At 52.6% G+C, this 12,360-nt stretch overlaps 1 protein-coding gene across 1 annotated transcript in view; it reads right to left on the bottom strand.

Annotated features, from left to right (window-relative positions):
- Nucleotides 1-12,265, bottom strand: part of Hs3st2 (heparan sulfate-glucosamine 3-sulfotransferase 2) — a 98,655-nt gene extending 86,390 nt beyond the window's left edge. Inside the window, exon 1 of the mRNA XM_004622883.1 lies at nt 11,814-12,265. Within this exon, the coding sequence (XP_004622940.1) occupies nt 11,814-12,265 (452 nt within the window). The remainder of the gene's footprint in view (nt 1-11,813) is intronic.
- Nucleotides 12,266-12,360: the final 95 nt, after the last annotated feature.

Here is a 12,360-nt window from a genome sequence, read left to right as displayed (position 1 = left end):
TGGCACACTTGTCATTTGAGTGATGCCCAGATTTGAGGGATGGCTCGGGCTGAGGCACCCTTTCTGAGTCACTTAGGCCCATTTCCTCTGCTTGACTCATGCCAGGAAAAAGAAAATGAATTAAATCAAACTCTTTCCCTCTTAGAGAAACGACTATCAAGGACCTGGCCAAGTTACCCTAGAATTTCTGTTTCATGAAGATGTTTATGCGAGAGAAAATACAAGAAAGGGTGTCGAAAGTAGGGACTGGGGCACCACAGCGCTCTGCAATGACTTAACTCATTTTTCATGGAATTAATAATTCAGGATCCCGCACTGTTTCAGTGAGAAGTGGCAATAAACTGCAGAGTTTAACCAACCACTTCGGAAAATGGGGATTGATCCTGGGCAGTGCTGCCTCCACTTTAAGCCATTTTGCCTGAGCAAAATGAAAGCTGCTAGATGATTTCATGTCTTCATTAGAGCCATCAAAGCAGAAACACGCTGCAAAGAGGCTGCCAAAGCAGGAACAGTTTCCCCGCGCCTCAGCAGCTTTGGGGAAGTTGGGGAGCGCCGACTCTTGGCGGAAGGTACTCTAGCAGCTCTGCTGGAGGGAGCCATCACACAAGCCCCCTGCGTCTGGCAGTGCTGCCATTGCTGCTCCTTGCATACTTCTGGGCCTGGGACAAGAGTGGGGGCTGGGTGGAGCATCTCAAGGGACACGTGCCTGGGCAGGGTTGGGGCACAGTTAGCCAGTCATTAGAGGCTCTCCAGAGCTTACTGATGAACGCTGCACTTATAAAAAGGGCCTAGGAGGGGAGGACTGCGCCGTCTTCTACCGGTTCGGGAAGCCCCCATGCTCTAGTTGCATACAACACTGCTTTCTTTGGCTAATTCTGAGACATCCACAAATGGGTGCTTGACCAACCAGGCTAGGGACGGTCCATCATAGGCAGAGCATGAGGTTCAAACCTCAGATTCATTTGTAAAGAGCTGGAAGCTCCCAAATCCACATAGATGGAGACAGCAAATGCAAACGCCCCTAAGCTGAGGCACCAGCCCCGCAGAAGCTGGACACTACTGTCGTCACCCTCTCCCCAGCCTCAATGAAGCCCACCAGCAAGCCTTGCAGCCGCAGCCCCCAGCCACGCCCAGCGTCTTCCCCACCCTCGTCTTCCTCCACCATCTCCACCACCAACCTCCTACCCACTGCCTGCTTCCATTCTCGCTCCCTGCACAGCAGCTCAGGAAGCCCTCAACAAGTACGAGGTATGCTGGGCATGGTAGCGCACCTGCAATCCTAACCTGGAGAGGCTGAGGCAGGAGGGTCGCTGTGAGGCCGAGGGCAGCCTGGGCTACATAGGTAGTTCAAGCCCAGCCTAAATCACATAGCAAGACCCTGCCTCAAAAATAATCAACAATAACAAAAATGTAAGAGTGTGATCACAAAATACCATACATAGTCACATTTAAAATTTTTATGACAGTAAAAACCAAACTGCCATGAACCCCTCTCAAAATACTCAACCCACGCGCCCTACTTTCTCCACTTTCTTGCCACCTTTGCCAGCGCTTCTCCAGGTCCTCATTCCTGTGTATCTGTAGTCACACTGCTGTGGCCTCCTGACTCAATTCTGAACATTTATGGTCATTTGGACTTGGGCAAACAGCCAAGAGCTCCCTGGGCCACACCCAGTGCCCAAGGAGGGTGAGGACACACTGATGGTACCCTGAGCCTGCGTTTCCCTTGGGTGGCACCTGGGTGTCGGTCACAACTTGTAAGACACTTACAGAAGAGGACACCCAGAGCTGCTTCAGAAAGCGGCAGAATGGAGGGTTCAAGGTGTCTGATATGAGTGCGCTCATGGTAATGGGTCTCTTACTGTAAGCAACTTTACTTAAATGCTTGCAGCCTTTTGAAGTCAGGCAACGGGATCCTGAAGGCCAACCCAGCGTTGTCTTCCCTTCCTCTCAGAGTAGAGGCCGAAGCTCTGCGTTCAACCCTGCTCAATCAAGACCCTGGTCCCTCTGCAGGCTTGCTTTCCATCCCTCTCCACCTTGCTTCTTCCGCCCTGGCCACACTGACCCTAAGGGCTCCTGCACCTTCCCAGCAGCTCTGCTCGTGTCGAGGCCTTTGTATCCATTTTCTCTCCACTATAATACTCTTCTGGGGGAACTACCCGCTCGGGCCCCCTCCCGTCCCTCTCTTGGACAGGAGCTCTCTTTCTCTCAATAAATATATTATGCTTATAAAAAAAAAATACTCTTCCTGCAGCTCACTTGGCCCCTCCCCCTCACATCTTCATCAAGCGCCACCTCCTCAGTGAGGCTTTTCCTGAGCGCCCTGTGCCAAACAGCAACACCGTCCACCCACCTAGTGTTCGCTTATTCCCTAAGCTTCTCCATAGCACTTGCCAGCGGGCACAAATACCTTTCACTTATGTCCTGCGCATCTCCTTCCCATCCCAGAGCAAATGAACACCGCGAGGATGTGGCTTTCTGTGAGTGTTCCACTACGCTTCTCCCAGCCACTACTACAGTGCCTGGCGTATAGTACATGCTCAATAAATAGTTGTTCACATTCTCTCTGAGTCATCAAAATCCAAACTATGTATTCTATCCTCCCATCAAAAGGAGCATGATCAACCCAACAAAGGGACAGGATGATTGATTGGTGGCTTCAGAAGAGGCTTACCAATGCCTAGTCAGCTGTCATCCTAAACCCATTCATGCAACCAGTATGAATTTAGTGCCTTCTGGGCACCATTCTGAGCTTTGGGGATACAGCCACAAGCAGGACAAGCCAGACAAGCTCTCCACTCTCAGAATTATCGGTCTGCTGGGAAGGTCTCACAGAAAGAAAAATGAACAAGATGATTTTGAATTGCAGTAGCGAGAGGGATGGAGGTAGTCAAATGAAGTGCCGAGGAGAGGAGGAGCAGGGAGCCATCGTAGACTGCATCGCTGAGGACGGATACACCATTCTCTCATGACTTTTCCTAGTCTATTGTTATCACTGTTTCCTCCTATTAGTTATTGCTGTTGATCTCTCTTTGCCTAACTTATAAGCTGAAGTTATTGTATGTATGTATGTATGTATGTACGTATGTATCATGTTTGTATAGGAAAGAGCGTAGTGTAGATAGGGCTTAGTTCTCTTTGTTGTTTTGGATGGCCCTTGGGGGTCTTGGAACTTTGACCAATAAGAGGGGAACCACCATGGTTTTTGTTTTCTGTTTTTGTTGTTGTTGTGAATTCATCCCATCTGTGCCTTGGAATCTGTCTATCTGTCCATCTGTCTCTATTCCTTTCCCCACCCCGCCCCCGCCTGGCTAGATCAACTTTCGTTGCTTTTTAATTTCTCCTAAAGGGCTCGCTCCACCACAAGACATTGCTATAATGCCTGCCTACCTCTCTCCTGACCTCCAGGTAGATCTGAGGTTCCTCTGCCCAGCCATATGCACCAAGGCCTGTGGGACCCCAGGCTGGCAAGAGGCCACCTCCTCATCAGTATTGATGACTCTCTTCCCAGTTACAAGCAGACTTGGGGAGCCTCGATGTCACAGACACCTTCTAACCTACCTTTATAGCAGGGCACGGGAAGTCCCAGGGGACAGTGCCCCGATGGGACTCCTTTCACACAGCTAAAAAGATAGGCAAAGAAACTGCATTATTTCCTGCTCCTGATTCAATGAAATTGAATTACTCAGAAAGCAGAAGTGACACCCTCCCCCACTCTACTGTAAGCCCCATGTCATGTATGGTATCATGAGAAATGGAACTCTGCATCCAGAGATTTTTAGAAAGAGACATCCTGTCTCACATGGCCTTCAGAATTAAAAGAGCAATATCCTTGAGCCCTCTTCCCACCGGCTACTGCTTTCCCAGTGAGGAGAATTTTCTCTCTGACCTTTGTGACATTGACGCCTGCAGATATGTAGCAACTTAATGTAGGTATGGCAGTGGAGGGGACGCTGCACGTTTTCCACCAGGAGAACAATGAAGAAACTCATTGTAACCTAGTGAATTTATTTTCTCCCTTAAATACTCACCACACCCCTTCTTTAGGAAACCTGCTCTTCCATAGGCTCAAAACCATGAGAGTATTCCAAGTCAAACACTTCTCTTAATACTCCTATTCGTTCGGGAGTTTCCCTCAGTTCATCTCACCCCTTTAACACATGAAAGGAATCTGAAATCTAGAACTGCTGGATTTGGTTAAGCTGGGCTTTCTGCAAATTCCAGGGAAGTTTTCCATGACGTCTGTGGCTGTCTTTCGGGTTAGGACACAGACTTTCTAAACATCACCAAGTCACAGGGGGAGGAAACTTATCATCTCTTCCACTTCACTTCATTCCTTGTGCTTGCATCGAGGAGAAAGCCTCGCACCAATGTCAGTACTTCTTTAGCCTCCTAGTAATGTCCTCTCGTATTCTGTGTTAAGCAAAGATACAGACCTGCAGGCATGGAACATTCCAGCACTATTTAGCAAAAAATTCAATAACACTGTTTTGTTTTCGATCTATCTATTTTTATGGCTACTTTCTAATTATGGAAAATGCGGCTGGTTTTCCATTTAGGGTAGCTTAAAACAAAGTTGCTTTGAGAGCTGTTTATTTCAACTATCTGTGTTAGGGGGGGCTGGGTTATAAGTGCATAGCACATCTTCAGAAGAGCGCCCTCCAAGTGGGGGCTCGTTGTTGCTTCTAGGAGGAGGGACGTCCTGGTCGAAAGATGGCACAAGGAAGAAGAGGAAATGTTTCACTGAACAGCCTTTGTCCCTTTTGGATTGTGTCACATGAATAGAGCACCACGGATCACCTATTCTAAAATACACAAACTGAGGGAAAGCGAAGCCGTGATCGTTATGAAAGATTATAATTTTTACAAGTACTTTTTAATTGATACACAACAATCGTGCACACTCACGTGCTATAGTTTATACCTGGGAAATGTCCCCCAAATGCCTGCGTGTCCAGGTCTGCCCTCATCCGGGGCTACTGGGAGACGTGGGCTGGACCAGGAATTGCCCAGCCCCCTCCTATCTCTTTCAGGCCTCACCCCAAGGCGAAGGCTCCCCCACAGGCCTCTACCTCCGCATGACCCCTTGCCTGAGGCCCAGGGGTGACGGCTCAGCTGCCCATGGACAGAAGCCACGCATAAGCTTCTCCTCCTCTTACACCAGCTATATTAGATTGGTTACTGCAATGGAAAGTGAGCACAGAAGAGGCGCACGTGATGTGCTGATATATGGATACGCTGTGTAATGTCTACATTGGCTTAAATATGTGTCCCTCCAACAACCATCCTTTGATGATGGTGAAAACTTTCAGGATCCTTTCTCCTGCCTTCGTGAAACGTACAGCACACACTGTTTATCAACAGTCGCCCTCTGTGCGGCGCCACACCGGGCTCTGTGCTCCTGTCCCGCTGTGGCCTAGAGCCAGGGGCCAACCTTTCCTTACCCTTCCACCCCCGCATCTTCCTGAGCGCCTGGTAACCACCTATGTAACTGATTTCAGTTTCTTTTGTGTTGGTGTATGTTTGCAGTCCGTCAGCCTTACATTCATCTTGGGAACCGGTACTCACACATATCCCACCTTAATCGCTTCTCCTTCCGCTTCCCTCCCCGCCTCCCCGCCTCCCCGACCCCATCCCAAGGCCTCCTCGCACTCCCACAGCCCACCTCACTGTTCCCTATCATCTGCCTTTCCTCTTGCTCTTTCAGTTATTTATATTTTGGGTTTCTCATGTAAGAGAAACCGTGCAATGCTTAACCTTTTGTATCTGATTTATTTCCTTTACCATTATGGCTTCAATAATTAACTTAAAAATATTCAGAAGATACCAGGTTAGGTTGTGTCAGGCTTTAAAAACTGAAGGTGCTGGGTGAATGACGGAATCTAGACGATGCGCTCCTCCCGGAGCACGCGGGAGCTGCGCCACTGATCGGGAGACGGCACAGCGAGGTCCTCCAACCTCGCCCGGAGCAGATGGCCCTGCCTGTGCTCACTGAGAAGCACGCGGGGGAGCTGGGGGCCACCGTGGGTGCTGAAGTGGAGCCACGCAGCCCTTCTGACGTGAAGCGCTTGGGGGGACAGGCCCAGCGGACTGGCGCAGGACACCCCCGAGGCCTGGCCCTGCTCACCCTGCGGTCCCTTCGGCGCTGTCTCCTGGAAGTCTGGGCTCAGCCCGAACGCCCACCCCTCCCCGTCCCACTGCCTTGCAGGACAGCCGCTGGCAGAGCAGCAGCGGCCCAACGGCCCAGCTGTGTGTCCTGACAGGCAGCAATTACCTCTGAAATGCTAAGTTGTTTCCACTCATTGGTGGCTTTTACCCGCCTTGTCAAGCTGCTGGTGGACTACAAAGCACTACAGCCCATCAATGGAGCCCATTAGGAGAAAAAAGTGGCAGCAGAGCCAGCCTACAGCAGCCTGGCACTAAGCTGGCAAATGGTAGGCATTTGACAAATAAATGGATTAACCTGCCTCCGAGTTAGCTCTGGGGGAGACAGCGAGCCCCCCAGGGTTAGGTTGGCTGTGTGACCTTTCAGGCCCCTCCAGCTTGACTTACAGTGGCAAATCTGCCTGTCTACCCCCTGGCCACGGAGCCCTGACACATGCAGACAGCTTCCCCACCAGGTCCTCTGGCAGAGCCGGATCAATAGGGCCGTGTGCTTCCGCCCCCTCCCTTCCACACCCACTTTGTCACTCAATCACTCAGAAATGATTCATGGGAGTCTAACCAAAGGAAGAAAGCTACTCTGCAGGCCTGCAAACCGGTGCACAGAGCTCTGTAAGCAGGCAGGTGACAGCACTATGGGCACTGACCGTGCACGGAGGTGCTGGGCCTCTTGGGTGTGGCTCCGTGGGGGGGGGCGGAGTACAGCGAGCGCTCTGTCCGATGAAGGTATCTTGTCTTCATCGGAGCATCAGCCCGACCTTCTCTGGTTTTCAGAATGGATGTTTTCAGGGAGATAGTATAATACTACTTAAAATCTGAAATGTGTGTGGCTCTTGACCAATCAAAAGAGGCCCCTGCTGACTACAGAGAGGAGGCAAGTAAGGCATTCTTTGCCCTTCAGAGGGCCAGTGGGTTTCCGGGTGACTGGGGAACCCAAGCCCCTAGGGAGAAGCATGCTGGCATGGGGAGGGGAGGCCTCTTCACCGGGGCAGAGCCAGCACACCTCTCTCCAGCCAGAACAGCCCTCCCCCAGCACATGACACATCCTACTCCCCGAGGTACTGAAGTGTGAACAAGCAACTTGGGTGCTGCTTGGGTTCTCTGATGAGGGCTATTTTCCTGCAGTGACACCCGTAGCCACAACATGTGTGCCACCTGATGCACTCAGGGGCCACCAGCTTGCCGCCTCAGATGTCGTACCCCAAAGGCTTTGAGGAGCTTGCGTTCTTTCTTGCACCCTCTCCCAGGAACCCTGCAAGGCTGACAAGAAGGGAAACCAGCTCTTGGAAAGCTTCCTTGGGCAGCGACAGCTCCGATGCCCACTCTTAGGCTCCGTGGTGCCCGATGAGAGCTGTACCTGGGCTGGAAAGAGCTTCCTACCTCCAGCCAGCGGCAAGGCCGGCAGAGCTACAAGGAGGACGGGGATTCACAACTCCACGGCTTCATTTATTTTCAGCATGTGACATCCCCAGGACTAGGGCTGGAAAACTCCTTAGAAAGGTGTGAATCTGCAAGGCATTAGTTGCAAACGCACGAATGCGGAGTGCACTCCCATGTGCGCCTGCGCACCCCAGTGAGCATGGGTCAGTCTGCTTCGCGTGTGGATCCATTTCCTGTAAGATGCTCCACATTCTGCCTTCCCTCCTTCGGCAGAGAGTCTTCCTCCTGAATCTTCTGCCTTTGGGTTTATGTCTTCCCAGTGTTTGTGTTTCCAGAGCTTGGATTCATTGCTGGGATATGACTTCTCGATTGAAATGAGCTTGATGATGTGATAGATTTCATTCTGTGCTTTTTATTCTCCATCTTACTTAGACTATTACCTCTGGGACAAATACTGTGTCTTTTTTGTCTCTTGCAGTCCCAAGAACACCACTGATGCTGAACAAATAAATAACCAGAGTTGTGAAATGGAGTTGAAAATTTATAGCACAGGCTCATCTATCAAAATTTGGACACCAGAGCACAGAGTCAATTATCACGTATTAACTTGCTCTTGGTGGTGTTTTAATGCATTTAGAAAAGATTCACTTTCTCTCCACTCACACAACCCACCAACCTGGAGCACTAGCAAAGTTGAGAACACTTTCGACAAAACCTAGCTTCACCTGGGACTACAAAGACTACTGGACACAGTGTGACTTCCATTCCTTGAAAAAAGCTGAAAGCATTGGATAGACAGTCTCACAAGTCCAGTATGGCATGTTAAATACAGTTCTACGTTTGGAGAAGCCTTGCCACACAGATTCTCTTATATGACTTCTACAGTGTTGGAGCGCAGGCCGGGCACCACCCCACTTCACCCTTGATCTAGCCAAAAGGCCAAGATGCGATAACCACCCCACTTTGAAGAGGATTACAGACAGGCAGAGGTGCAAAGCGACTTATATCAAAGCAAGAGGAAGGAAGGAAAAGAGGAAAGGCAGAATAGAAGAAAAAGGAAAGAAGGGAAGAGAGAGGCGGAAAAGAAGGTAGAAAGGAAGTCTGAAACTTTTCCTAGCAGTAAATCCCTCAGCCATATTTGGTAGTCACAGCAAGAACATAAATTAATAATTTTAGTCCAGTGGTGCTGACAGGAGTGCTGGCAGCGAAGTCACAGGATTGGCATGCTGGTGGTGATCCCTGCTTCACCTTTATGTAGTGAAGACTTTCTCCAGTGTATCCATCCCGTGTATCCATATCCACCCATTCCAGGACTGTGACCACGGGCTCATCTACGCACAGGCAGCTGAGGAGTGCCTTTCTCCAAGCAGCTGCACTAGGTCCTACTCGGCAGGCCCAGCTGTCGCCTTGGGGAGGAAAGTTGGCACAGGGAACCCAGGTCAAATGCATAGGACAAATAAGCATCAGAGGTCACAAGCAGGTACCGAATGGGAGGGAAGCCTGCAGCCCAGGACTGGGGTCTCTCCTGGAACTCAGGGCCTCAGAGAATCCTTCAAGGATTCTCCGAAATGGGCCTCAGTGGGACAAGGAAGTGCAGGCACTCTCTCCTTGTCCCTCAGGATGACACCTCCTCCCTGACTCCGTAACTCTGATAACTCTGCCTCCAGACGTCACATCGCATGCACACCTGGAAGGAAGTCTCGCCTGTGCACGCAGACAGTGATCCTGATGCCCCCCCCCATATCAATCTGGATTTAGGTCTTCTAGCCCAGGAGGTAGCACAGGGAACTGCATGTGGGCACAGCATCTTGATAACCTCACAAACTGCCACCTGCCGGGGAGACCACAGCCCACAGAGCGGGCTACAGGGCCCCTCTGCCTTGCCTGCTAGGGGCTACTGGCCTTCTGCTGGCATGCTGTGAACTGCAGGGGCAGTAGGCAGGACAAGAGACTGATATCGCCTACCGTCCCTCCCTCCTGGGGTTCAGAAAGGAGAGGAAAGCACGGGCTTGAGAATCCCGGAACCCCCTCCATTTCTTCACTTGGTGCGTATTACTTGAGTGATAATAAAGATTAAGCACACACACAGACAAGTGCTGGAGATTTCTGACACAGGCCCCAAGTGGGGCGGCATCAGCACGTACAGAAATGACAAGCCACAGCCGGAAGCCTGGACTCTGGGTATGCTGATTTTCAGCAGAAAGAAGCGCACACTGCACAGTGGCCTCCTGAGGGCTGTAGGCTGTGTCCTCAGCCTTCCTGGGCAGGTGATGGGGGTAGAAGTTCTGACCAGACCTCAGGGCTAATCTCCTTTTTAGCTGTGTAAAGAGGAAAGGGTGGTGGGGCGGGGGGTGGGGGATAGAGAGAGGAGTTGAGCTGTCAGTGTGCTTGATGTTAAATAAAACCTACCAAGACTCAGCTGAGAATTTTAGCAGAATCCAAATGTGCTAGGAAAAAAAAAAAAAAAAAAAAAGGCACGGCTTCCATCTCTAAGGTTCACAGCTAAGCTGGCTTAGAATCACACATGCCAAGGTTAAAAATAAGAAGCAGCCATCCCTGAATGACACAGAGTCTGGAAAGGAAGCCTGAGGTATGCTGATGGGTGGCGGAGGGAGGAGAAGGCAAGAAGGGGGAGCCGGGTTCAGAGCAGAGGTGTTTATTAGAGGCATATTATCTAAAAGCCAGATGCTCAGCATTCCGCTGTTTTGCATTTAAAAGGCACTCCACACTGGCAGGAGCTCTCATAATGATCCTCAGGTCTTCCATCGAGGAAACCCTGGCATGCGTTTGAGGATGGCCATGGCTGAGCGACTTGGGCTGGGTGCTGCTGTCCTGCCTCAGCCTTCCTCACCCTGGCACAGACTGTGTCCCCAACACCTAGAAGGGGTGCCTGTGAGTCGGAGCTCAGGAAGTATGGGGACCTTCAGCATAGGCACAGAGCCACACTTGCCACCATGGCCAGCCTGTTTCACTCATCAGACAGGATGGTCCATCACCACAGGCCAGCTACCCTCTGCTTGGCTCCTGCAGACAACATGTTTGTCCCCTGAGGACAGTACACGCCCCGAGTCCTTGCCCTCATAGTCGCAGCCACTGCAGGCCAGGGCTCCTGGCAAATCCAAGGCTCCCTGTTGTGGATCCAGAAGGGTCTTCTTTCTACTAAAATTATCCTTTGTCCAATATGCTTACGACCTGTGCTGTCTAAAAGGTTTGCTTATAGAAATAACAGAGTTGGCATCAGCTACTCTGCCAGCTACACTGCCTCCTCCCTGCATTTCTGTTAGTACTCAGGTGTTTCTAGAATTATCTTCAAGTCCAAGGGAAAGGTGACAATGCGGCGACCCCAGTGTCAGGAGAGACCCTGACCTGCCCATCTGTGGACGTATCCGAGGTATGCTTTGCTCCTGCACCTCACAGGGGCCAGGTGGGTACTGGAGAGTGGAACTTCCTCTTGACAGAAGTGCCAGTCTACGCCCAGGTGCCACCAGCCAGTGCAATGAAGGAGTCTCCACGTGACTCTGCTCGGTCCTCACCTGAGGTGCCCGCCTGTATGGCAAATTCCACATCAGGACGCCCAGTGCAAGGCGTCCTGGAGACGTCACCTTTAACGGGCTTTGCAAAAGCCTTGAGACCACTGTTTTCCTGCTCCTTGTGATGGATAAGGAGAGAGGCCGGGAGAGTTAAGGAACTTGCTGGAGCAAGGGACAGAGGAAGCCTTGAGCCTAGGGCTCTTTCAGTCACTCCAAGCCCATCAACGCGGAGGCAGGGCAGCTGGAGGGAGTCATCCCCGCACCTGAGCTTCCCTGGGGGCCTTTCTCATGCTGAGAAAGGGGCGGCCTTTCTTCCGTCTGAATTATGGGGACATTTCTCATACAGAGCTCCCCGCCACACACACGGGGGCTTCTCTCCTGACTTCCCCCTTCATCCTTGAGGTGCTCGGGAACGGGGAGATCTATCTGGGTTCAGGATAGGATCGTGGTCCGACAGCCCCGGGGCTGCCCTGCTCCACCCATCCTAAAAAGGCCGGACCCGAGCCAGCCCTCCAGCTGGAAATCTCGCTTCCTTCCGGAGACTCCAGGGGGGCGGGGAACGCCCTTTGCAGTTCCCGACGCCGCGTGCCCGGCTGGACGAACGCTGGAAGTTCTGGGTAAATACTTCTGGCGATGCCCACCCCCAACCCGCCGCCGAGCGCACAAGACCAACCCCGGGAGTCGAAAGCGCAGCGGACAGCTCGAGGCTGGAGCCGCCCGAGCGCTGCGCGCCCTCCTTACCTGTACCAGTCCAAGCCGCGGCCGTAGTTCCTGTCGAAGAAGTGGGGCTCCGTGCCCAAGGCCCGCACGTCCGGGTGCACGCGGATGAACTCCAGCACGGCCCGGGTGCCCCCCTTCTTCACGCCCACGATGAGCGCTTGGGGCAGCCTCTTGGTCCCCGGCTTCGGGGCCCCGGAATGGTTGGAGGCCGGGGCGCGGGGGCCGGGCGCGCTGGGTGGCGGCCCCGGGCGATCGCAGGGGCGGGACTTCGGGAGAAGTTTCTGGCCGCTCGCGCCCGGGCTGCGCAGGCAGCGGGGCGCCCCGAGCAGGCGGCTCCGGCCCAGGTCGTCGCAGCAGCACAGGAGGCTGTAGCACAGGTAAGTGCAGGAGAGCGAGAGCGTGAAGGCGAAGAGCAGCCTGCGCGCCCTCCGCGGCTGAGCTGGCCCCGCGCGGCCCCGGACCCTATAGGCCATGGCTCCCTGGGCCCGCGCCGGGGCTCATGGTTTCCGGGGGGCGCCTGCGGCCGAGCGGCGGGGGCCTGCGCGCCTAGCGGGCTCGCTCGGTGCTG

Source organism: Octodon degus, unplaced genomic scaffold, assembly GCF_000260255.1.
Source record: "Octodon degus isolate 3935 unplaced genomic scaffold, OctDeg1.0 scaffold00001, whole genome shotgun sequence".
NCBI lineage: Eukaryota > Metazoa > Chordata > Mammalia > Rodentia > Octodontidae > Octodon > Octodon degus.
This window is presented reverse-complemented; position numbering and strand designations above follow the sequence as displayed.